This window comes from Amphiura filiformis, chromosome 2, assembly GCF_039555335.1.
Source record: "Amphiura filiformis chromosome 2, Afil_fr2py, whole genome shotgun sequence".
Taxonomy (NCBI): Eukaryota; Metazoa; Echinodermata; class Ophiuroidea; order Amphilepidida; family Amphiuridae; genus Amphiura; species Amphiura filiformis.
Window position 1 is genome coordinate 58,574,277 of NC_092629.1, and position 25,386 is coordinate 58,599,662.

A 25,386-nucleotide genomic window follows, 5' to 3' on the forward strand; every position below is an offset into this window, starting at 1 on the left:
AGTTTGTGTTAATTGTCCAAAGGCACGTGTACTGCAAAAACTGTGTCTAGAGATCATAGAACACATGTAAAATCTAAACACAAAATTAATGTTAAATTTCAAAACATCGAGTGTTTTTAAATATCTAAACACATGGCATCAAAATCAAATTACTAAACATGTTTAGCATTTAGATATGTTTACAAATTGAGGACAAGATGGTGTCTAGAATGGTGTTTAATTATTCTGAGTAAGGCCTAACACTTGTGTTGGCGCCAAATTGGTCACTTACCACTCACTCTTCAAAATGTGACATCTACACCAATTACAGTCCCCGAAATGGTCTACTTTTTAGCCGACCTCAATTCCGAAACATTTAGTGATAGTTAAAATGCGATCCCCAACGCTTTGGTTACCTTTGTACGAATTTATAGAAATCTCCGCGGAGTCTCCATGTCTGAAATTCCCGGTACAAACATCAAAATGTCGCATTTCTCAGTCCGGGATGAATACTATATCCGCATCGCTGTTTACTCAGCAGCCATTGACACATGAATATGCATATCTCAGACCCTGTAAGGTCAAACACGTGGGGTTGATTCCAACCAATCCGATCCACGATTGTGACCACATGGTCGGTTTCATGAATATTTAATAAGCAGCTTGATACTGACGTCATATCTGAAGTGACCAGGAGGCAGCAGGTACCATTTTGGTCAACTGAACTCGACTCGTCGTTCTTCTGGTTGACATAAATCGAACAAAATTTTCAATAACGGGTAATAGTAGAATTTCAATTTTTAATTAATGAAGTTACTTGTAGTTTTGAGGAATGACTAAGTTGTTTTTGGAAACTTAGATGTTCGTTTCAACTGATGATGTAGGATCCCAAGGTGAGTGAATTCGTGAAGAGATTTCCTTGTTTGAGTGATAGTAGGATACGGGATGTAGGCTAATGACCTGCTCTGACGTCTCAATTCATGCGGAATTATTCGTACCTGCTTACCAGACAGCATATATCCGCTAATATCTAGACACTGTTTTTGCAGTGCATATTTTAAATTCTACCAATTTTGTAACACTTGAGTCGGCAACACAAAGTCAAAATCAAGTACACTAGGCCCTACTTGTCATAAAAGCATTTCTACAGAAGATACTTTATTGTTAACTCACTTTTCACATTCAAATAATGCGAGTGATCCTTGACATCTGGGTCCTATTTAATGAAACTTCAGAACTTCTTAGTTCTTAGGTGATTGACTTCCTAATATTTGTCTTACCTTCTTGTCCACCATGCACATTATTTTTTAAACTTAAGGTGTGTGGTACGATCGATAATGGGACCCTGTCCCCACACTGACCTCAAAGATGTCAAAAATCAAGGTTTTGATACTATTAGATTTGTTTCCTGCTCCTAAAGATTTTACACCCAAAATCCTTGTACGTGAAAAAAGCTGTCAAAGACATAAGCATTTTCTTTGATGGTTTTCTCACAATTTGTTCAAATGTACAATGACTTTTGAGCATAAAAATTAGGAGCTTGAGAAAAATAGGGGCTTTATGATTAGTGCCAAAAGTTTGAGATTTTTGGCAAGTTGGGGGGAGATCTCATACTCACATTATAGATCATATCAAGCAATTTAAAACATTGGAAATGCTAAGAATCAATTTGCATCATATTAGAAGATATTAGTGGATCAGAATTCAGAACGGGGAAGGGCACTTTTTGCAGGTGGAATGATCTGGAATCACAGACATCTGCTTGTGAATTGAAATGATGAATTGAAATCAAAGCTGCATTTCATTTCAATTCCACTTCATTCTTCATCACTCAAAATGATTTCAATTCCAATCCAATTCAATTCTTCATTGCTCACGATGATTTCAATTCCAATCCAATTCAATTCATGCCCAAGCCCACTCATTTTGATTCCAATTCAATTCCAATGCATTGAAATGAAAATTGCCCAAAATTCATTTCAATTCAATTCGATTTCATTGCATTGAATTAACATTAGTTACCAGTTGTACTCGTCTATGTAATCGGCAATCGGAACCTACAAAACGTTTCGCATCATGACATCGGGAATATGCACCCATTTTACGGTAAAATCAGTCATACCAGTTGGAACCCTCCTTCAGCCTACCCAACGATCCTCACGGCACTTCAACTCCAGATCATATACACCACTCTCAGCATCAAAGGACTGTTACAAGCATTCCTTCTTTCCCAGAACTATAAAAGACTGCAAGCACTTGTCGCAATAACAGACCCCAACCAATTTTTAAACGCAGTTGAACAATACCAAAGTAAAGCGAACAACTAAATCACCATCTGCATGGGCAACACCCTGACCGCTTGATTCCGCAAAGGGATGTAGGCCAGTATTTAACAAGAAGAAGTAGAAAGGATAAAATTCAAATTGAGAAAATATTCTAGGTATGACTTGTTGTACTAGGTGTCACGCCTCACTGATTTTGACACAAACATGTACATGTCATGCTGATCGAAAAGTCTATCCTCAATCCAGGCCACTGATAACCGACGAACGATGGATTGAGGATAGAAAGTGGAGCTATCTCAAATCACATCAGAATCAGTGAAGCATGATTGACACCATAAAGCAATGGAAATTCGGGGAATTGGAAGTAAACAATGCCGATCAGGATGGGTATAGTGCCCGAAAAAGTTGCTCAAATGACATGTCGGCGAATTGTTAGCATGGTTAATCTCTTAAAAATTAGCAAACTTTGCTCTGAAGATACAGATAATTATTAAGTCATCAAAATAAATTTAGGTAAAATCAAACTTCACAAAAAATTGTTTATAATACATAATGATGACTGATATTATAATACATAATACATAATAATGACTGTTTCATTCAGTTCCACCCTCTATATGTATCCACTCAGTAACTATCGTGTCATCTTGGATAGTAGATTTCTCGATCAAACTTCATGCAGCTGGTACTGAGAACTGGTTATCAGTGGCCTTGATTTTGATGATAGACTTCTCCATCAAGTTGAAACTACAAATTGATGTAGTTCTTACTCGAGAAATCTAGCCTCAAATTTGGAAATCAAATGAATCATCAGGAATAACATAAGACTTCCAAAACAATCTTTTCCGTAATTTCCATATTTTTTCTAATCTCTTTCTCATGCAACCATTAGTGTGAATGTCTATATTTCTGATTTGTTACAGACATCTGTCATTCCGTTCTTTCAAATTGGTCTATTTGGTGTGCTGTTATCCGTGCCCATCAACCTTGTACCGTATCTCTTCCTATGGGTGTATGACAAACTGATCTGGCTCGCAGAACCGGTGTTCCTGACGATAGAAGCAGTGGAGGTGGTCAGGATATCGGTGAGAACAAGTCTAAGGATGTCAAATCGTATCAACGAACAACCATTTCTTATGAAAGTAAGTCAATATATTCAGTGGCTGCACCAGGAATTTTTGGGGGAATGGGGGGGCAAAGTGGATTTCAGGGGGGGAAATGCAGCAAAAGTGGAAATTTATGTAATTGAAGGGATGTCATTGATAAAGACCAAAAACAGCAGAGGGCCCAGGACTGTGCCCTGTGGTACACCAGAAGTAACACTTGAAGTAGTTGAAGACTGACCCTCAACTAAGACACGCTGGGTGTGGCCAGTGAGAAAGTCTCTGATCCAGTGTAATACTTGGTCACGGATACCATAGAAATGCAGTTTCAGGAGTAGGCGTTGGTGAGGAACTCTGTCAAAAGCCTTGGAAATGGCTTTTATGTTATGGGCAGCAGCAATTGTTATATTTGCTTATCTAATTTCTAATATATCCAAACTACTGTAGTAATTGAACTCAAAACTTGGAATCAAAAAATGTTTGTGTGATGGGCTTCTAAAAGTATGTGGCATTTATTAGAGGGGGAGCATTTAAAATCAGGCGGTGAATGGCATGATAGAGCCGGCAACTTGTGAAACCGCCCGGCTGTGTGGCATTTTCCATATACTCGGTTAGTTTTTTGGGTTCATTATCGAACCCCAATGGTTTTAGCTTGTATTATTTATTAACATAGGCCTATTTTTTTGTGATATTTCAAAATAATCCCATTCAATTACACGGTTGACGATGGAAATTTACTGAATTTAGAGAATGCACGTCATTCACCACCTGTTTAAAATACAAACAATATTGTACTTGTAACCAAAAAAAAAAATCAGATTTGAACAAAGTTAACCATTTTCATATGATGATATTAAAATATCATACATTGTGGCTTCATGTGTCTAATATGATGTTTTTTCGTTTCAGTTTTTCATTCTAGGTGCTACAGCTATATGTTATGCCGGTTCACTTGCAATTGCATTGATTCTATGGTCTCAAGGAACAAATGCTATCCGATGGTGAGTCTGTAAAACATTGTCACATGATATTGTTTCATCAGGCCTTGTCATTTGAAAATTGCTGGTGCTGTATGTCACATTCCTAAAGAGGTTTAGGTGTGCTTTCTTATGGCATATGATTTGAATAGCACTCATTAGGAAGTATAGGTTAAAGCCCAAAATTGTCCGCTTTACAAATGTCAAATTCCACTTTTTTCCGCTTTGTAACTTTTACGATGGAAAATTCCGATCAGGTGATTGCAATATTGCAAGACAGGGACTAGGTATGGCCATGATTGGAGATTCTTAGATTGATATATAGGGCATATGCGGGTAAAATGATAAATAACTTTAACTTTATTTCACATTATTATGTTGAATTTTGAAGCCCATTGTATGATTTAGTTCATTAAAAAAATATTTTTCATTTCATTTTTTTCTCTTATTAGCAAAACTGCTTATGGATGTTTCTTCCCGAATTCCGTGATTTTTGCGGAAACACAGAGGACTTCTGGCTTTACATGTTGTATAGGTCCATATCATAAAGTATGCAATAAATCATACTCCGCATGATCACTTTAGGCATGTGATTGCACGTGTATGCCTCAAAGGCAAGGCTTAGTTGAATCATGGAAATAGTAGATAACTAAGATAAGATACTATTTCCATGGTTGAATCCAAATGATGAAACAACAGCGTGTTCTCAATTAGCGGACTTAGGCAATGGGGACAAGTTTGTGTGATTTTGATTGACCATAGATGCTTGGTCGATCCTTGAAGCTTATGATATATATTTTCTAAACACAAAATAAAACAAAATTGACCAGGGAAGGAATTTACGGCTCATTCGTCATGTACGGTCACAAATATTGTGTATTTGGAGCAAATCTTTGATAATCCTATTATCAGCCAGAAAAGAATCATAAATACTTATAGAATGTCTTTGAATAACATATCTTACATTTTATTTCAGGATTATAGTATCACTAGCCATTGTTGGGGTGATCCTGCTTATTGCAACTTTAGCCAAAGAAGAAGGTAAGCATAGGAAAAATGCACAAAGTTTCGAAAATGCACAATTACCCCAAGACAGAGAAATTGAAAACACTCGGACGCAAAATTTGCATGCATGTTGGCAATCAGACACGACAACCATTTATTGACTTTTGTTTAAGACCCGCACCAGTACCTACAACAAATAAACAAACAAACAAACAAACAAATTCTCAGCCGTATAATTGCCACATATATAATAGGAGATTCTCTAATCGAGCGAATTACCCAACCCAAGACTCTAGCGAAACAACGACCAAAGGCGCAGAAAATCTCGTTTTAGCAAAACCAAATGTGATCCAAACTTGCACTCTGGTGGCCGCCACCGAGGCTAAATTCTGAGCGTTTGACCCCGAACCCGTGGATTATTCATCAAATATCATGGCTGGAAACTCAACAATAAATTATGGTACTGGTGCATACAGATCCCACGCTCCCAAGTGGAATTCCTGAGACTCTTCAACAGGTGGTCTACCTGAAGTTACAAGGATCAAGTCTTAATGTTAGCATTCTATGACATATACATATATCATAATAAATAAATACAGAAAAGATAATTCAAAACCCAGCATTATTTTCTTTTTGCTTACTGTGTGAAGTCTTTGACCTTATAAAAGACTACTTTACTGTTTTTGATGACACCGGACCTGTGCCTGCATGTAACAATACGATTGTCAATTCCTGTACATATATATAGTTTTGACGACTTACTTTCCCTCTTGAACTATCATTCTAAAAAGTTTGATACAGAACATTTATATAAATTTTATGTAGCAACATATTGAACACATGATCTAACTAAACAGTGTACATTGTAAATATGAAGAGCTGAGAAAGGGAAATTAATTGCAAGTCACATGTAATTTTAATGATCGGCGTCAACTCTTTATTCCTCCCTCCTTATCTACAGGGACCATAATTCTTGATTTTTCTTTTAAACTTACAGACAGTTAAATGCTTTAATTAGCTATTATTTAACACACTACCATGTAGTAGATAAAATATATCTGTATTTATACAGGTCATTATCTCATTACTGTCACACATAATTATATTTTACTGCCTTCTCACATGTCCACACAGGGCGCGGTGGGTGGGAAGATTTTTGTTGTTGTCGTGTCCAATACAAAACCAACAGTGAATAAATCACCAACTAATCACGCCCGAAACCCGCTGAAAGCGGCAAATCCCATTGGTTCCCGGTCGAGCCAAACAATACAAATTTATCTGCATGACAATGATTGACATCTGACCCGGTAAACAATAACATGGATTGGTCCATTTCTCAGCAAGGGTAAATTGAGTTTAACTTGTTGCACTGTGTTAAACTTTATTACCCCAAGACAGAGAAATTGAAAACACTCGGACGCAAAATTTGCATGCATGTTGGTAATCAGACACGACAACCATTTATTGACTTTTGTTTAAGACCCGCACCAGTACCTACAACAAATAAACAAACAAACAAACAAACAAATTCTCAGCCGTATAATTGCCACATATATAATAGGAGATTCTCTAATCGAGCGAATTACCCAACCCAAGACTCTAGCGAAACAACGACCAAAGGCGCAGAAAATCTTGTTTTAGCAAAACCAAATGTGATCCAAACTTGCACTCTGGTGGCCGCCACCCGAGGCTAAATTCTGAGCGTTTGACCCCGAACCCGTGGATTATTCATCAAATATCATGGCTGGAAACTCAACAATAAATTATGGTACTGGTGCATACAGATCCCACGCTCCCAAGTGGAATTCCTGAGACTCTTCAACAGGTGGTCTACCTGAAGTTACAAGGGATCAAGTCTTAATGTTAGCATTCTATGACATATACATATATCATAATAAATAAATACAGAAAAGATAATTCAAAACCCCACACAAGGGACTTATTTTATAAGGAACTTGGTTAATCCCCCCTTCCCCCCTTAAACTTGTTTGTTCACTTTGCTGCACGGATATCATTACCTAAACCTCCTCTATCGCTCCTGGATGATACACAATGGAATGAGGCACATATTTAAAAGTTGACTAGCGCATTTGAGAGCGTCTGTTTGAAAACCAGAAACTACATGGTGATATATCTGCCTATGTTTGATAATGCTACTGATAACTAAATGGAACCTCAATGAAGGATTTTATTGTTGGCACATTGAAATATAAATCACAGTTTGGCTCTGTGCCACTAATTGCTGATTAGCATAAAACAGCACTATAATTTCTTTGCTGGATATTGACTGTAATCCATATAATTCTCCACAATAACACTACTAATTATGCTGGCTCTATATGCTGCAAGATACATTGTATCGTCACAATAGGATATTGAAAGAAATCAACGCGATAACTAGCCGGCTGCGCAATCTCACAAAAAAACTAGAAAAAATGAGGGCATAGTACTTGGCCCCAGAGTCTAGCTACCCCATGCCAACCTGGAGTTGATTCCTACTTCCCTTTAACACAGACTTAATCAAACAAATACAAGCACGATTGACTAAATGTTATTAATTTCAAATGTGCAACAGAATATGTGTTGTTGAGATATAAACCGCACCTGACGTGATGTACTCAACCACTTCTACCCTCGTATAGTCATACTATTACGTAGCATAAAAGCACATCAATATAATATCAGAGGGCTCACCACTGTATAAATTGTTTCTTGTACAATTTTACTTACAATGTAATAAATTTTTAAAACTCCAGATATTAGTGATATTCCAAGTCCCATGAGATTCATTTGTCCAATGGAAATTTCCCATGTTGTCCCCTAAAGTTTTCGTCCAACTCTGCGAAATTGTATAAAATTTTTGTATATGTTGTCCACTACCAATGCGAAGTTGGAAGAATTTACGACTCTTTAAGTTAATTCTTCTTTCTTCAAATATATGAAGATGTTGATTTGATCTTTTTGATGATCAACATCACAATGGTTAACTTTCTTTCATACTTTTAGTTACCAATTGAAAAATCTTTTCGTCTATCTCGGGCAGAAATCGAGTTATTCTGTTGTGTAGTGAAATAGCTAGACCTTGTGATCCGAGTAGGGCACCTTGCACTGGCCAGTACACTTACGCACAACCGCACATACAGAACCCAGTGATTGGGTTGTCAGTTTAATTCCATTTTGCGTCAGAAATATTGGACCAATGTGGCTAACAGCATTCTGCCTGATGTCTTGCTTTATTTTATTCTATTTCAGCACTCTCGATGTACATGCAACCCTTTGTTCCTGAGTTGCCTTACCAAAGCGCCGGTCATGGCTAAATCATGCACAACCCATCTTCCAAATTTCCACTACTCGACATCGAAGGAATGCTCAAATTAAAATTTCCCATGCAAAGTTCAACTGTGGTTGATCAAACGATGCTATTATATACACCAAAAGAAGCCCTAAAGTATTAACTTTTTCGTTAGCTGGACTCGAACTTCAGAACTTATTTGGTTCAATAGACTTCTGACAGTACAATTTGTGTAAAAGATGCATGCTCTCCCTTGTATTGCTCGTGCGTAAGTTCAGTTTCGCAGATGACACAAAATTTTCAATATGCTTCGCTGTGCATGTCAAAGTCTACTGTCGCCTCACACAGTCTAGTAGTCACTAGCAATTATATGGGTGTCCAGGTGTACATGTACATACAGGTCAGGCTTGTTTCTTACCACCAGCATCAAAGTGTCATTGGTATCGCCTGCAATATAAATAAAAGAAAGAAAAAGAAAGAAATGGGAACCAACCTGCCAGCACATCTATACTAATTACCTTGTGTAACTTGAATAAACCTCCTCGATTTTGTTTGTGATCCAACACAAGTTATCAGGAGACAGATGAATATTTAATTTGTATTAATTTCTTTCCCTGACCATTTTTATGAACCATCGTGTTATGTGGATAAGCATGACAAATTATTTGTGCGATCTACTCTCATACACATTTAACCCTTTCAAAATATGACATTTACTAATTACTAATTCCAGAAACTGAAGCAATCTTTGCCTTAATTACCCTTAATCCACAATAAAAATGCTTTGACACAATATATCCTTGTCATTGTATCACAAATGCAAGGGATGAGGGAACACATTTTCCCAATTTTCACACAATCCGGCTTTTACTTACTTGACCTCAAGAATTTTTTATCCCGTTTTTCATGAAATCCTTCTCTACATTAATTAGTTCTTTGACCCTGCTTAACGATTTTTCCTAATTAGATATCTTTATATTGGTTTCATGACCATCCAATTTATTTTACTTTATTTTAAATTGACCCCCTTCTGGCCAACAGGGCGATGACCAGTATTTGCGGCACTCATAACTACTCCTCCTTAAATCACCATCCAAATATTTGACCTGAGATTTACCACAAGATTATTAAACTATCCAAGATCCTTCTTCACCAAGTTTTATGATCTAAAATCTACCGTTGAACTTCTGAACTTCACATTACTAATACCATCAAGTTCTATAAAGACTCAAGAGCTCGTCCACATTCGAGCCTGTGATCAAAGCCTAACAAGGGATGCAAGGTTAAAAAAGGTATGCAACTATGATCAAAATCCCTCACACAGACCGAAACACACATGATAAACCCAGGACTTTCATTATTATTATTATTATTATTTTTTTTTTTTCAATCCAAATCCAATCCAAAGGAAAGAGCATTGCAATTATTTATTTATTTATTATTTTTTTTTTTTCTCCATTTTCAATCCACATCCAATTTTCAATCCAAATCCAAATTCAATCCAAAGAAAAGAGCATTGCAATTATTTATTTATTTAATTATTTTTTAATCCAATTTTAAATCCAAATTCAATCCAAATCCAAAGAAAAGAATATTACAATTCAGTCCAATCAAATTTCCAATCCAAAATTCAATCTAATTTCAATTCAAAGAAAAGATCGTTGCAATGTTATTTATTTATTTATTTTTTTTTTCCAATTTTCAATCCACATCCAATTTTAAATCCAACTTCAATCCAAAGCCAAAGAAAAGAACATTACAATTCCAGTCCAATCAAATTTCCAATCCAAATCCAAAATCCAAGTATTCAATAACAATTCTCGTCTAGGGACATATCGGGGCTATCCTTGTTTTTCGATACATTTTGTCTACAACCCGTGACTAAAATTAGACCTACACTATATGACCACTTTATGGATGAAACTAGGTTACCTTTTAAGTAAGGCATTATGCCACAATCAAGCCAAATTCAACCAAACAAACAAAACTAATGCATTACCGACTCTGTCATGTAAATTATATACGTTTTATGCAGAGTAAGCTTAGACATAATAGTCCATTATGAAGGTAAATATCCAAGGGTAAATATACTCATGATACCCTTCCTTTCAATAAGCCACAAAAACCTGGCCTGCTAATGTTATACTAACAATTATCACCTAAAATATGCTTGCATTAACATAAAAAGGTGAAATCACACCTAGAAATTGTCAAAAATTTTACCACAAACATGTCGCTAAATTAAGCCAGAGGTGACGGGCTGTCTTTACCCCATTTTGACGAACGAGGGAGACGGAAATTGCACAAGGATTTTTCCAGATTTTTTATGGCTAAAATAAATTGCCTTTGTGAACTCTTTTGCTACAAGTGGCGTTAAATATTATCATCTGTACACCGTATATTTTGCTACTTAAAACTATTATCATTATTAGGGATTTCCCAACCCAAACACAAATACATCTTCCCTTTTGTTATTCTATTTTTATTGATTTTGTTATTTACAAGTAGGAACATAAAATTGACCATCTGTAAATTCTCTACTTATGATTTTCCAGCTTTTAATACGTAAATTCGTAAGCCAAATGATCCCAACATTTTTTGAGTTTTAACTATAAAAGGGATCCCTTGAATGAAAACCACATTAATTTCAAGAAAACTGACAATATTTCTTGGCACTGCTTGAACTGAATTCGGCACCAAATTAAAATACGACTGTCAACTTTACCCTAAAAACATATCCGATGCTGAAAAAAACCTACTTAAATGAACCGACGCAATCAGTTTAATTTGCTTAAATTTTGCCATCCCGAATTCCGAGCTGCCAAACTGATTCGACAATTGCTGTAACTTTGGTAATATTTGTCCAAATTCGCCGGGTAAAAACTATGGCTCAAATGGATACGATGACACCGGAAAAATTCGCCATTGATTTGCAATGGGAAGTCATTGTTTGCCAATCGGGATATCGATTGATACGCCCATGTCAAATTCTCAAGGACCCTGACGTCATAATGAGCGTGTCTTTTATTACGCCTTGCCTTATTTGGATAATGGCTACATGTGCATTGTAAAACCCTGCCCTACATAACAATTACACCTCATGAATTATTCATAGAACCACACTTGGTAAACAAACATTAATATTAAATGCGTAAAGCCACAGGAATTGCAAAGTTTTGGAGCACTTTTCGTGTGCAAGAAAATACCATTAAATATTATTTAGATGGATTTAAATACAATTTCGACTCCCGCATTATACATAAATTAAATAAATTTATTCTCACCCGGATATTTCTCCGTCTAATCAGAAATTACTCAACCACAAATTTCATGAAGTCTTGAAGATGACTGCTTTGCGTGCATGTTGTGCTGTTCAGTGGGATTAGTCTACCGTAATTTTCCGGAATTTTCCACGACGATTGTATAGAATACTGACTTGACTAGCTCACAAAACGCGTGCACAAAATGTTGATATTACTACATGTATCAATATTTTTTACATCCAAGTTTTAGCACTGCCTGCCAGCGCCGAACTCGCCACCAATTATACATAGCGCAGCATTAAATTCGGAACCTGAATCCTGATTATATTGTTGTGCAGTAAGCAGAAACAAGGTAGAAAAATCAGCGTGTCCTTGTTATTGATGCAGTAAGCGTGCACATTTTAAGCTTCCCAAAGCTTGATTTTTATCATCAATCAGTCAGTTGTTTATGTCTTATGAAGTTGCTGTTGATTTCTAAGAATCGGTAGCCAAAGATTTTTGTTGTTGTCGTGTCCAATACAAAACCAACAGTGAATAAATCACCAACTAATCACGCCCGAAACCCGCGAAGGCGGCAAATCCCATTGGTTCCCGGGTCGAGCCCAACAATCCAAATTTATCTGCATGACAATGATTGACATCTGCCCCGGTAAACAATAACATGGATTGGTCCATTTCTCAGCAAGGGTAAATTGAGTTTAACTTGTTGCACTGTGTTAAACTTTATTTGCGCTTTTTTTTTCAAAATGCATGAATTTTCTCCCAAAAAGTTTGGATTTGTTATATTTGGAAAAAAAAAATTTAATTTTACTTTTTTTCTTCTATAATTTCTTGCAATTTTTTGCAACAGTTTATTTTCTATATTTTTACAACATGGATTGTGTTGCAGATCATTATGGATTCTTTGATATTAGTGAAAACTTGCAAGTTTTTGGAAAATGAGTACTTGAAAATGGTTATTTTTATAGGAAAATATTTAAATTTGTGGTCTTATCTATAATGCGTTATTATACCCAAAATGCGCAAATTTTGGCGCTTTTTGAGCATCACACATTTTCACTGTCCTTAGAAGAAGGTATGGTAAAATCTAAATTGGACATTGTCAACTTCTTTCATGTGGGAGGGGGGGGGTTCTTCAGATTATTGAATGTCCAGATTGGAAATATCTGTACTTTTGCGTGATAAATGTGGCTTTTGCCACAAGAGCGATTTATTAGACAATAATATAACTGTAGCATCTGTTTGTATGGGGGGTGGACATGGTATTTCTCCACGGGAGCATCTTCCCACTACATGCAGGGGTCCTATATATCTCAATGCCAGAGAATATATCTTACCTTTCCCAGAATCCTTACATCACCTTATGACACTCCCATTACTTTGTACAGATTCCTTTTGTTTTCAATTTAAGAATAGACTGGCTAAACATGGGTTCGATAAACATATTTGGCAAGATCTAGATGTGCACTGTTCATTGAGGAACATTTTGTCACTATCGACCCATGTTAGTTGGATAACAAATCAGTACTAGAAAATTGAAATGGGAGAAATGCATTGTGGGAAGCATAAGATATCTTCTCTACCTCAGTGCTTAAGAAACAGGTGTCTTGATTCTTGCAGAATAAATGTACGGGAATCATTTGATTCATGTAAATCAACTTCTGTGTAAACTACAAAAGTTTGCGAGAATCAACTTTGATTCACACATTCTATTTCCGTGAATCTTTGCGAGAATTTATTCTTGGATTCTCACCGAAATTCTGACCCTGTGTCTGATATATTTGTGTATTGTGTTTCTATTGCAGGTATTATATCTGACTGTGCAGTAGTAACCCTTGCAATGTTTGTAATCTTATGGGCCATGCATCTTGAGTTTAATATGATGAAAAACCCTATGAAAGTCCCTCAAGTGTGGCAGAGATATATGAGGTGAGTACATGCCCATCACTATGGACCACAATAGCCTCATCCCAATGGCATAATCCAATAAGCTCAATTACCTAATCATAGTGTAATATTTGACCTCAAGTTGCAGAGTATGAGTTTTTGTACCTAAGTCTTCAAAGGTCATTCAATGAATGTACAAATGTATTGGGGTTTAAGAACTGTGCCCCTGATAGATGAGCATGTTGTGGATCCTAGTGCATGGTTTAATCGTACAGACAGGGTTGACATTAACTTGGTGGTCTAGGAACCCTACACCCAGCTCTGAACAGGGTCTCTAAACTAAAAAGTACAGATTACCATGATTTCAAAAACACCATTTGCCCAGATTTTTCAAGAAAAATTTACTCCCATTTTCATGCAAAATCAAGGACAAAATTGGGCCAAAAAATATCCCTTTTTTATCACTGAATAGATTCATCAGGTTTGAAGATAAAATATATAAATTCTTCTAAACAAAACCAAATTTTACTTACTGGTTTGACAGTTTTGCTTTCATGGTTGGAAAGCATTGGCAGAATATTTAGAGAATAAATGATAGGATTTTGTCTTTTGCCTATCCAATATCGTGTCATAATGGATGGGCTGGCCAATATTTTGAGTAGTGGATGCGGCACAGCCGGCATCCACTACTGATATATTCTTATTCAGTTTTAATGTAATTTTTGCGAGAAAAACTGCCTTTTTTCAGAAAAAAATAAAGTTACTTTTGTGAGGACATCCCTGTTGTTTTAAATGAACGAAACCATCACGAACATCTAAGCCGCCGAATCGCGTTCTTGGTTCTCGCACATGTATTACGCAAACGCATTATCGCGCGATCATTGAGGAGCAACAAGCGTGCCGCCGTTGCGTGGCGGCGCGCGCCCTGACTAATATCACTATCAACTATTGTGAGATATTATACACCAGGAAACCAATCAAATTACGTGAATTCTTTACAAGACGCACCCATTGAATAAGAATGATTCATACAACCAGAGGAAGTGATCATCAATCACTGTAAGTACAAGTGTGCTGAGGCTTGTGGATCAACGTCTAGGCGTTGTGCCTATGCATAGCGCACTATAAATCATCTTTATCTTCTTGGTCTCTGTCCCTTTAGTAGTTGAACTTTCTGGATCCACGGCTTTTATTCATTTTCCTGTAATTTTTTCATTTCATTGCAGTACCAACGGAGAAGGCCAATCATTCCTGCAATTATTACTAGCCATGGCAACAAAAAGTCTCGGTAAGTAGATCAGCATATTTATGTGAGGAGAGTCACAAATCAAATGAGAGAAAAGTTGCCCATTTTTATTTTTAGTTATATAATGTCTAGATTCATATTATCTGGATCATAAGCTTTAAAATGATGATAATTCACTCTAGCTTAAACGCAGCAACTGATCAACTTCATTATTATGTCTTCAGAATCTTGCATCCTATACCATTGTACATAACCAAGCTGTCCGATTAATTTGTGTATCGGTCGTCTGGAACTACAGGGTCTTTTCATATCTGTAACCTCTTCATAGAGTGCATAGTTCATATACTTTATGTGCACAAGTTGTCATGTTTAACCGTGATGACAAATTTGACCAAAAACACATTTTAACCAAAATCACATTTTTGACCAGAAATCACATATTTGACCAGAAATCACATTTTTGACTAAAATCATGTTTTTGACCAAAAAAAGATTCTGAAGACATAATAAGGATAAAATTGGAGGTATACTTTCACATGATACCTGAATTTATCGATTTATATATAAAAAACGTGGATGTCCCGCTAGTCATTCTCAATCCATCCAATTTTATATCAAACTTGGTATTGTGAGTATGGTGGGCTGATGTGCTGTATAATTTTATATCATGTTATTTGCATATTTATAAATATTAATGAGCTAATTTGCATATTATTTGTACAAAATGTATTTACAAACCTTTGTTATTTACACACCTTTACGGGCCACCTTAATTACGAACTGTGTAATTCTAGTTTAATGAAGAATTCTTTTGTTTTCTATTGTTTTCTGACATGTGCACTGAACCATTTTCCCATTGATTTCCTGACAACTTTCTGCTCATTTTGTATGTATTCCACTGACAGCCATTATCTCCCTTATGATGCAAGTTTGGATATTTACTAATCAGATGTGATCACAGATAGTGCCCTGCGGGGCAACCTGAAAATTCGAAATACCCTGGCCCAATTCGGACTGATCCAGCCTGATAGCGGATCGGATTAAAAAAATTCTAAAATGTAATGGTCGAGACAGATCGGGGAATATATCAACGGGTTGGGCCAGATCGGTGTGAGTTCTCACTGAGTTGAAAAGGATCAGGGTTTTTTTCTTCCGGACCGAGTCAGGCTCAACAAAAAATAATTATATTAAATAAACAATACAAAAGTAGAGATGCATCCGCAATGTGAGAACAGAATTAGAATACAAAACAGTACACACACAAAGTACATTGGACGACGCAAGTGTACATTATAGTCGCCATTCTTAATTTTCAATTAACATTGATCGGATCAGATCTGGAAAGGCTAGAACAGAACAGAATGAGGATAACAGAAGTTTGGATCGACCAGTCTGGTGTGCGAACAAAATAAATAAGTCCAAATTGGGCGGGATTGTCCCAAATTGTTTTGGACAGGTCGGGTTGGGTTGGTATCATTCGGGGAATGCCAGGATCAAGGTGGAAAGAATCTTTCCCCACAGACCACTACCTAAGACTATATGTATACCCTTTTCCTCCCTTTAATTATTTTTAATGCATAATATGGATGGCAAGCCTCAAAGGAGGAAAAAATTATTGGCAGGTCAAAAGGGGGAGGGGTAATTGTTGGAACAGCTTTTAGGGTACTTCTTTAATGTTGTGTCTGTAGACATAGGAAAAACAGTAGAAAAATGTTCAGATATACACAATTTCCAGCTCGTTATACTCGCATCACATTATTAGCACATAGAAATTGGGAAAATTCTACCCTTATTATCATTAACCAACATACATAATATAATGAGTATTTTCATCAAGAAAACAATTGTTTGTTTTTGGTTGCAGCCGATGTGAACCAAGCTTTACAATTCCTGAAGAAATTATTTTCAGCATCATTCCTTTTCCTCATGGCCATCAGAGTGGGTAGTGTGTTACATTCAGTGTCTGTATTTATCAGAGGTGTAGCAGAATCAGAACAGGTAGGGGTGCATATGTCTGTGTGGGGTGTGTTAAGGGGTGGGTGTGTAATACTGTGCATCATTCCTTTTCCTCATGGTCATCAGAGTGGGTAGTGTGTTACATTCAGTGTCTGTATTTATCAGAGGTGTAGCAGAATCAGAACAGGTAGGTGTGCATATGTCTGTGTGGGGTGTGTTAAGGGGTGGGTGTGTAATACTGTGCATCATTCCCTTCCGTCATGGTCATCAGAGTGGGTAGGGTGTTACATTCAGTGTCTGTATTTAGCAGAGGTGTAGCAGAATCAGAACAGGTAGGGGTGTATATGTCTGTGTGGGGTGTGTTAAGGGGTGGGTGTGTAATACTGTGTATCATTCCTTTTCCTCATGGCCATCAGAGTGGGTAGTGTGTTACATTCAGTGTCTGTGTTTATTAGAGGTGTAGCAGAATCGGAACAGGGTTTTTTTTTGTCTGGATCTGGATATTTTTCCAGATATTTTTTCCAATTTCCAGAATTGGATGATGATATTTCATCATAAAAAGAGCAAAAAAAAATTAGGGAAGTGATACCCGCATAGCGTATTCCCCGGTCCCTAGTGTTCGCTAAAAAGATAGTGCTCCGATCAGGTTCTATTTGTTTACTTTGCTCGCATCATTTCAGGGTGTTGTTTCTTTTTCAACTGCAACTTGCATCCCTGTCTGTGTATGTGCATGTTTGTAAACGCCATCAAACAGGGTCACACTGTCACACACATGAATAAACTATGTTTACAGTTGTGGCCAGGGTTTACTTTTAAATAAAAAAGCGCAGTGATTTATAGTGCGCTATGCACAGGCACAACGCCTAGATGTTGATCCACAAGCCTCAGCACACTTTACAGGTTGTCCCTGACCACTATGGCCCCACATCATTCCATAAACCATTAAACAACAATTCAGGGACTTTGCTGCTTCAAGAGTGCACACCCTAGACATTCCACAAATAACCATCGCAACCAGGATCAGCTCCCGGAGTTTCGTACAGGTTACAACGAGACAAATTAGCAGTGAGTTCCTTGTCCAGGGGAATTCAAGCTAACTCAATTTTTCCACGAGAGCGTACTAGGCACCGACAGGGTTCGAACCCGCAACCTCTCGCACCATAGTCGAACGCCTTAACGATTGAGCTAACTTGACTGCTATCAAGGCTGAATCACATGTATTTACGCGTTCACACACTTTCCTTACCCCTTCAAATGCAAAGTGAAATGTCCACTGCGTACAAAATTGTAAAAACCTACTCGTTCATATATTCAATGATTAGATAAAGAAAAACCTGATATTTTCATCTGGTAGCTATAGACAACAAAAATATACCCTTCTTATTATGAGAATGAGCCATGGGATTATGACCTTAGCTAATAATGGGGCACGGTTCAGTAGTAATAAATAGTATTTACTAGCGAATATTTTCCCCCACACACGTTTTAGACTCTTGAGCATCCTGGCGAAAAAAATTCGGGTCAACAAATACAGTGAAATTGAGACACATTGTTAGTTGCGATTTCATACGACTAGTCCAATAAAATCTGAAAATAACTGGCAACTTGGTTGCTATAAGCAGCAGTCAACATCAACTGTATACAGATCGTCATTACAACAATAGGATTGAAAAATAAAAGTGACAGTTTCCGAAGCGTCTGCAAGTAAGTGGATATTTTATTGGACTAGTTGTATGAAATCACAACTAACAATTCTACTATGAACAGTCCTGATGAATTTGTTCAAGAATGAGACACACATTGATCAAAATAAAAAAATATACTCTAGGCAACGTTTTATGCCCCTTCAGATGAAAAATCCAGGATTGAAAGGGTCAGCAAAGAAAACCCTGGTTGTGGTTCTATAATGTTGTCACACATGTGTACAGAAGTTCCCCATCTGCCAGGTGCAGAGAAAATGTGCAAGCTAGCCGTCGTTTTATCTTTTCAGTTTCTGTTTCCGTAACCGTATCCGTTTTTGTAAGTCATTGTTATTCTGAAGTGGTAGTCTCCCAGGTGTGACCAATCTTTTATTCTAGCCTTTTGTTAGTTACTGAAAATTTGAAGCTTGTGAATTTCAGTTTTCGTTTTGGTAAGTTATATTGATTTTTTACATAAAACCTTGAGATGTGCGGTTGGGTGCTAATCTAGACAAAAGAAGAGTCTAAATTTTACGGTCCTAAATTCACGGTGAATTGTACGGCTTCAATTGACTTGTGTTTGGTGTATATGCACTTACGCCTAGACGTAAGTGGCTCGTAAACATGTTGCCAAGTTATAAGCAAAAGTCTTTCTTATTGGCGATGAAACAAGCGTCTGAAATAGTCAAATATCTCCCAATGAGGCGCGTACAAGTGGTGATTTGGTAATCATGTTTTATATTGAAATGCAATACAACAGAATTGCATTGGAGCAAAGATAATGTATTCTATTCATTCGTACCAATGGCAAGCTAATCTGATAATTGAATATATGAATACAAAAGCCACCTAAGTCCATACTTAAACCAAATTGAGTTAAGCATGGGAAAGTGTTCCTTTACATAGGCCTGTCATATGTATGAAAGAACAACTCAAATTCATCCTCTGTGTCTATTGAGCATGTGAAAAATAGCATGTATGAAAGAATCACCCAATTCCATGATTTGAGTCTTGTAACACATTGATTAAAATCCAGTATGTATAAAAGTCCACTTGTAACACATTCATTGCTAGAGAGTGACTTTTGAAAAAAATGGGTTTAATAAAGGAAAGTGTGTGGTTTATATTACATGGCAGAATGCTTATCAACATTATACATACCTGTGCGCTTTATTTTGTATTATCTTACTAGTGGTAATCTCATTCTAACATTGTTGTCTTTGTATATGATTCAAACAACCACCTAAGTCCAAAATTTAAAATGAACCCCACGAAGTCCCTGAAATGCTAATCGTCATACCTAATACAGGTTAATCCACTCATTTGCACGTAAAACTTACCATATTGACCAGGTAAATCTAACTGAAGGAATTAAAATGATACACAGGTTTTTCTCTCAAAATCACTTCCCATGGACTTAGGTGGCTTTTGTATTCATGTATTCAATTGGTTGGGCCTATATGCATGACTCGGGTTTATTTTAAATGTTTATTTTTGCAGAGCTTATTTTTAGTCATGGATCATACTGATAAATTTACAAGGGAGGGCCGGGGAGGGAGGGAGGAGATACTTGAGACTGAACAAGTGAGAGTGGGAGGGGGTGGGGAAGAAAGAGAGGAGAGGGGGAGACTGGAGAGGCGGAGAGGCTAGAAAGAGAAAGCTCGAGAGGAGAGAGTAGGGACCGGGGAGCCTGATCATGGGGGGGGGGCAGGAGGAAGCAAAATAGGGAGATAGACATTGATCTGAGGGAAGGGCGACACTGTGGCCCTGCATAAGTGCAATGGGGCGCGACAGGCTCATAAGCGGACCTTTTTGTGATTGAAGGGCTTATTTTCAACGTTTTTACAGAAAAAAGTGGACCTTTTCATTCGGATTTGCATTTTGGCATAATAATGTGAATCAATTTATCACTGTCAAACACGAGAGGGCGCTAGACCATTAAAACAGCGGTCGGACACCGGTGTTCAATACTATTTTATCTCCAGCCTTTATGGGCTTTATTGACACAGGCAATTACCTCTATTGAAATAAGCTGATTGGTACTTCAGAGTTAACAATGAAGTCAGATTACAGTAAACTTACTGAATCCCTTGCGTTTTCGTATCTGAACAATAGAGTTACGGAAACTGAAAAGATAAAAAGACCCATAGTATGCCCCAAATGCCTATATGAATTAGTAGAATACTGCCCTCTATAATATCTGCAATCCTGATAATAATACAAATGAGGGCAGTATTGACCTGCTCCAAACCTTCTCACACTAGAGTAATTTATTTTGTAATGAATTGGATTTGCCTTCCCCTTTGTGGGAATTCATTCATTTAATTGATTCTATTTAATATTTATGTGCTGAAGGCTCTTGACATACCTCCTTTGGCAGTCTAAAGCAAATGTAAACATGCTGTATAGCAGGAAGAGATAGCAGTGTTTTAATATTTTTATGCAATTTTCTGAAATGTTTACTACGCAGTTTGTCTTATTGACAGTTTTAAAAAGATGATGCATATTTGCATACCTAATTAGCATAATTAGACAGATATGCAAATTAGACTTCTATAATAAGGGCAGATAAAGCTATGTTCATGTATAATGTAATAGAAACATTTTAGCTTAGTTTGAGACACAAATTTTGTAACAAAATTGCTATGATGGTTTATTCATACATACTCACGATATAACGACGTTTCTGATTGGATTTGATCACTTTTTTGCTGGTCATAAATTCCGTTTATGACCAGTACGCAGGGCATAAACAAGCTGCGTCACGCAGCGTTGGAACCCAATTAACACGATCCACGATTTGCTAGTGTTGCGTACACGCGCATGTCACCGCGCCCATCTCACACGGAGCGCAAAAGATACCGCGTATCACGCGTTGACTCCCGGCCGTTGACCTCATGAGCCGAGCTGCTTCCTGCAAGTAGGCCTACTCATAGGCCTCGGGCATAAACAGCGATCATGCCCTCAATCCTATGAATGAACCCCTAATTCTTGACATGTTGGAGAAAATTGAAATTAACTTTTCATCATTGAATAACGTTTTGGTAAAAACAATTCAAATTTATAAGGTACAAAGAAACTTTGAAACACTCACCTAAAAAGTAACATTTATCTAATTTATCGCAAATTTTGACAATTATGGTGAGGAACTAGTAATATTTATTGCCCAACATGATTATAAACAGGAATAATATAAAACTTGCAAATTTAGTACTTTTTGGGTATGGAAAATATTTGGACGTTATGAAAAAAAGCCTCTGGAAAACATGTAATGTCATGGAAAAATAAACATCTCTGGAAAACTGAAATATGGAAAACATTGTTGTTCCATATCATAAAATATATCATTTTGTAACCGAGTTCTGTATATGCCGTAGAAGTGACGTAGTTAATCGGATTAACTACCATAGCAATAGATGAATACAATTTTGACTATACTGCCCTGCACTACAACGTTCATGTGGTACCGATGCATTGCACCATAGATGTCAAAGAAAGGCTGATCACTCGCACCTGTAAGATAAGTATCTTTACAATGAACAACACACAACCCTAAAACCAATTTTTATATCCAATTGAGTCAAACAGCTAAAGAGTACATCGGTAAACCCTCTGACTTCTTGCCTGCATAGCACACTTTAAATATCTTTAATAGTACCTTGGTACCTTGGACTCATCCTGCTCATAGCTAAACAGGGCTGCCATATGTCTATCTATTTAGCATTGAACACTTCAGGTATATTGAAAAAAGCTGCCTTAAATTAAATCTGTTTCAATTCAAAAGTAACTTGGTCAATACAAGGCAGTGGTATAGAGCCTATGGAAACTAATGAGAATGGTATAAGAATTGAAAAGACATCCATGTTGGTGGGCAGTTCTAAGATGATAGAGGGACAGGTCTCTAGTTTGATCCCACAACCATTCATACCTTAATTTGAGGGCACGGTGGCTCAGTGGTTACGGCCTTGGACTCATAATCTGAGAGCTTGCTTTACGTGCGAGGGTTCGAATCCCCATCCCGCCACCGTGTTGTGCCCTTGGGCAAGGCGCTTTGTCTCGCTTGCTTCACCCCACCCAGGTGCAATGGGAAGCTGTTAGGGGTAGTCACAGTTGTTGTACTGATGAACCCTGCGCCATTTGTAGGCAGCAAACGTGGTTCCGACATATTCTAATAACGGCGGAATAAATGTAAAGCGCTTTGAGGCTGTTTACGGCATAAAGCGCTATATAAATATCTACATTTATTTTTATTTTATTATACCTATCATCTGTTTTATTGTATTGTCATGGGAAATTCCCAGTGCTGTATACGGTGCAAAAACTGATTGAGGAGCCAATGGCTCATAACTTTATGAATTTTAATAGGCATCAACTTTTGTTCCCAAGTAAAAAAAAACTGAGGCACCAACTCATCGTATTACTATTATAACCGCTCAAAGTCATTCTGTCACCAAAGATGTATTGAGTATCTTTGCTGTCACAATGGTTTAAATCTACGTTCAATTTTAAGTTTTTTAGACCTGCTTACATCCATTTCCAGTTCCATGACCTTACATAACACCACTAGTACTTAGGCCTGGCATTTTCGGGTAATTTTGTACCGGGTACCCGCCATAATTTTCGGGCGGTAACCGGTACTGAATGCAAAAAAAAAAAAAAAAAAAAAATTTTTTTTTTTTTTTGTTTTGTAGTGTTTTGTAGTGTCTTTTTTTTTTTTATTTGGTACCGGGAGGTATTTCCTACCGGTAATGTAATCTCGGTAGTACCCGTTTACCCGACCGAAAATGCCAGCCTTACTAGTACTACATGTACTAGCTTCATATAGCTGTTGGATTTTTGCAATGTGCACATTTTATCATACTCATCTGCACATGGCAGCTACATATGGCAACTATTTACACTTACCACCCACTTCTGGCACTGAGCAGTCGAAGAGGAGATAAAATCCAGGGGACGTGCCGCAAACATGGGTAGCATTTTCGGCCTTCTGGTATATCAATGACCCCTTTTTCAAAAGCCTATTTTGGTATATGAATGGGTCCTTTTTTTCAAAATTTTCTCAATTTTTTCGGAAAACAGCCCAATTTTTTCATAATCTAGGAAAATTTTGGTTAAATTCGGCCGAAAATTTTGACTTTTGGTATATCAATGGGTCCAAATTTCTTGAAAAATTGGTATATTTATGGGTCCACTTCCATAATCTCAGCGCACGTCCCTACCAAAACCAAACTTGAGTACCCCGGGATAAAATATTATGTCAAGCTTCTAATGAGGAAAACACACAGAGCAGCTATTGATTTACAGCCCTGGCTACTTGCCACCATCCCACCCTATTTCAATTGTCAAATCTAGGCCAGTTATAGATTATTCACACCTGTACTAATAGTAAGTCATTATTTAGTAAAAGCCAAGGGTCCATTGATCACATAGCTATATAAAAAAAAGATGCGCCATAAAGTCATCTCATTTCTTCTCAAGAGAGACATCTCAACAACCACTGAACCAATACTAGGAATGTTTGTACTCATTTCAATACATGTGGAATCACAATATGGTTGTATTGTAGGAGATATCTGGAAATTTTGACAAATTTATTGAAGAATTTGGGAAGTTTTTGTTGATTTTATTTTTGGATTTTGATATTGGATGAGATAAGGATAGTGTCTGAGGGCAAAAGCTGGTTACCATGCCGTGTTCGATAGGAAATATTAAAATTGGCCTAGTAAAAGGAAATTTTTACTAAGGGACCGTTCACAAACACTTGTAAGGGGGGGCCTGATGCAAAAAAAAAAATCATCGCGAAAATTTTTCGGGGCCCCCCTTTACAGACCTCAAAAATTTCAGGGCCCCCCTTTTTGACATGAAAATTATGGGTCAACCCCATAGAAAAGCATACAAACTCAATTTTTCCAGGAAAATTTGTGGTCATTTTTTTTCAGGGCCCCCTCTTAGGAGGGTCAACAATTTTCAGGGCCCCCCTTTTTGCATCAGGCCCCCCCTTACACGTGTTTGTGAACGGTCCCTAAAAAAAGTAATCGATGCAGTGCAGTGGTGGTATAGGCCCTTTTTCAGATGGGGTGCAATTCTGAAAAATTGCTGTTGAGGAAAACTACATTTAAGGGAGGATTTTGTGAATAGCGGGTTTATAGAGGAAGCTGGGTATATCACAAACATAGGTCGCATTTTCAGCCATTTTGGTATATCTATGACCTCTTTTACTACTAATACTAGGCCAATTTTAGTGAAAGGGTGCCTTTTCAAAAAAAATTCCATATTTTTTAAAGAAAATTACACAATTTTGCCTCACTGTAGCTAAAATTTTCTCAACTTACAAACAATTTGGGGGAAAAGCTGTAATAACACCTCGCACCTTAACCAAATTTGAGTCCCTCCAGGCTTAGGGATCATCAAGTGTCATCCAACTGTAGTCCAAATTTAAAGACACTGTTCAGTATAGAAGCGAATATTGTGACAGTGATATACCTCTTGTATATTTTCTTTCGAACAGAGTATAGGAGAGTGTACTAAATTCAACAAGCAGTGTCAAATGCAGCTTCTCAATTTTTTCTATGTAAAAAAAATGCCTGTATGGATTCTAAGTACTCAAATTATACTGAAAGTGTTTTAGCCCAGTTTTTATCCAGGGTGAGCTCTCAGCTGTGAATACATTGCCTTCTTGCAAAGTGTAGGTCTAATCAGGAGCATGCCGGAACT

At 37.1% G+C, this 25,386-nt stretch overlaps 1 protein-coding gene across 1 annotated transcript in view; it reads left to right on the forward strand.

Moving 5' to 3' along the window:
• LOC140146460 (uncharacterized) overlaps positions 1 to 25,386 on the forward strand; it is a 40,449-nt gene that overhangs the window by 2,402 nt on the left and 12,661 nt on the right. Inside the window, exons 2-7 of the mRNA XM_072168320.1 lie at positions 3,188 to 3,406; positions 4,277 to 4,368; positions 5,321 to 5,385; positions 13,710 to 13,833; positions 15,018 to 15,079; positions 16,902 to 17,015. Coding sequence (XP_072024421.1) covers positions 3,188 to 3,406; positions 4,277 to 4,368; positions 5,321 to 5,385; positions 13,710 to 13,833; positions 15,018 to 15,079; positions 16,902 to 17,015 — 676 coding nt within the window. The remainder of the gene's footprint in view (positions 1 to 3,187; positions 3,407 to 4,276; positions 4,369 to 5,320; positions 5,386 to 13,709; positions 13,834 to 15,017; positions 15,080 to 16,901; positions 17,016 to 25,386) is intronic.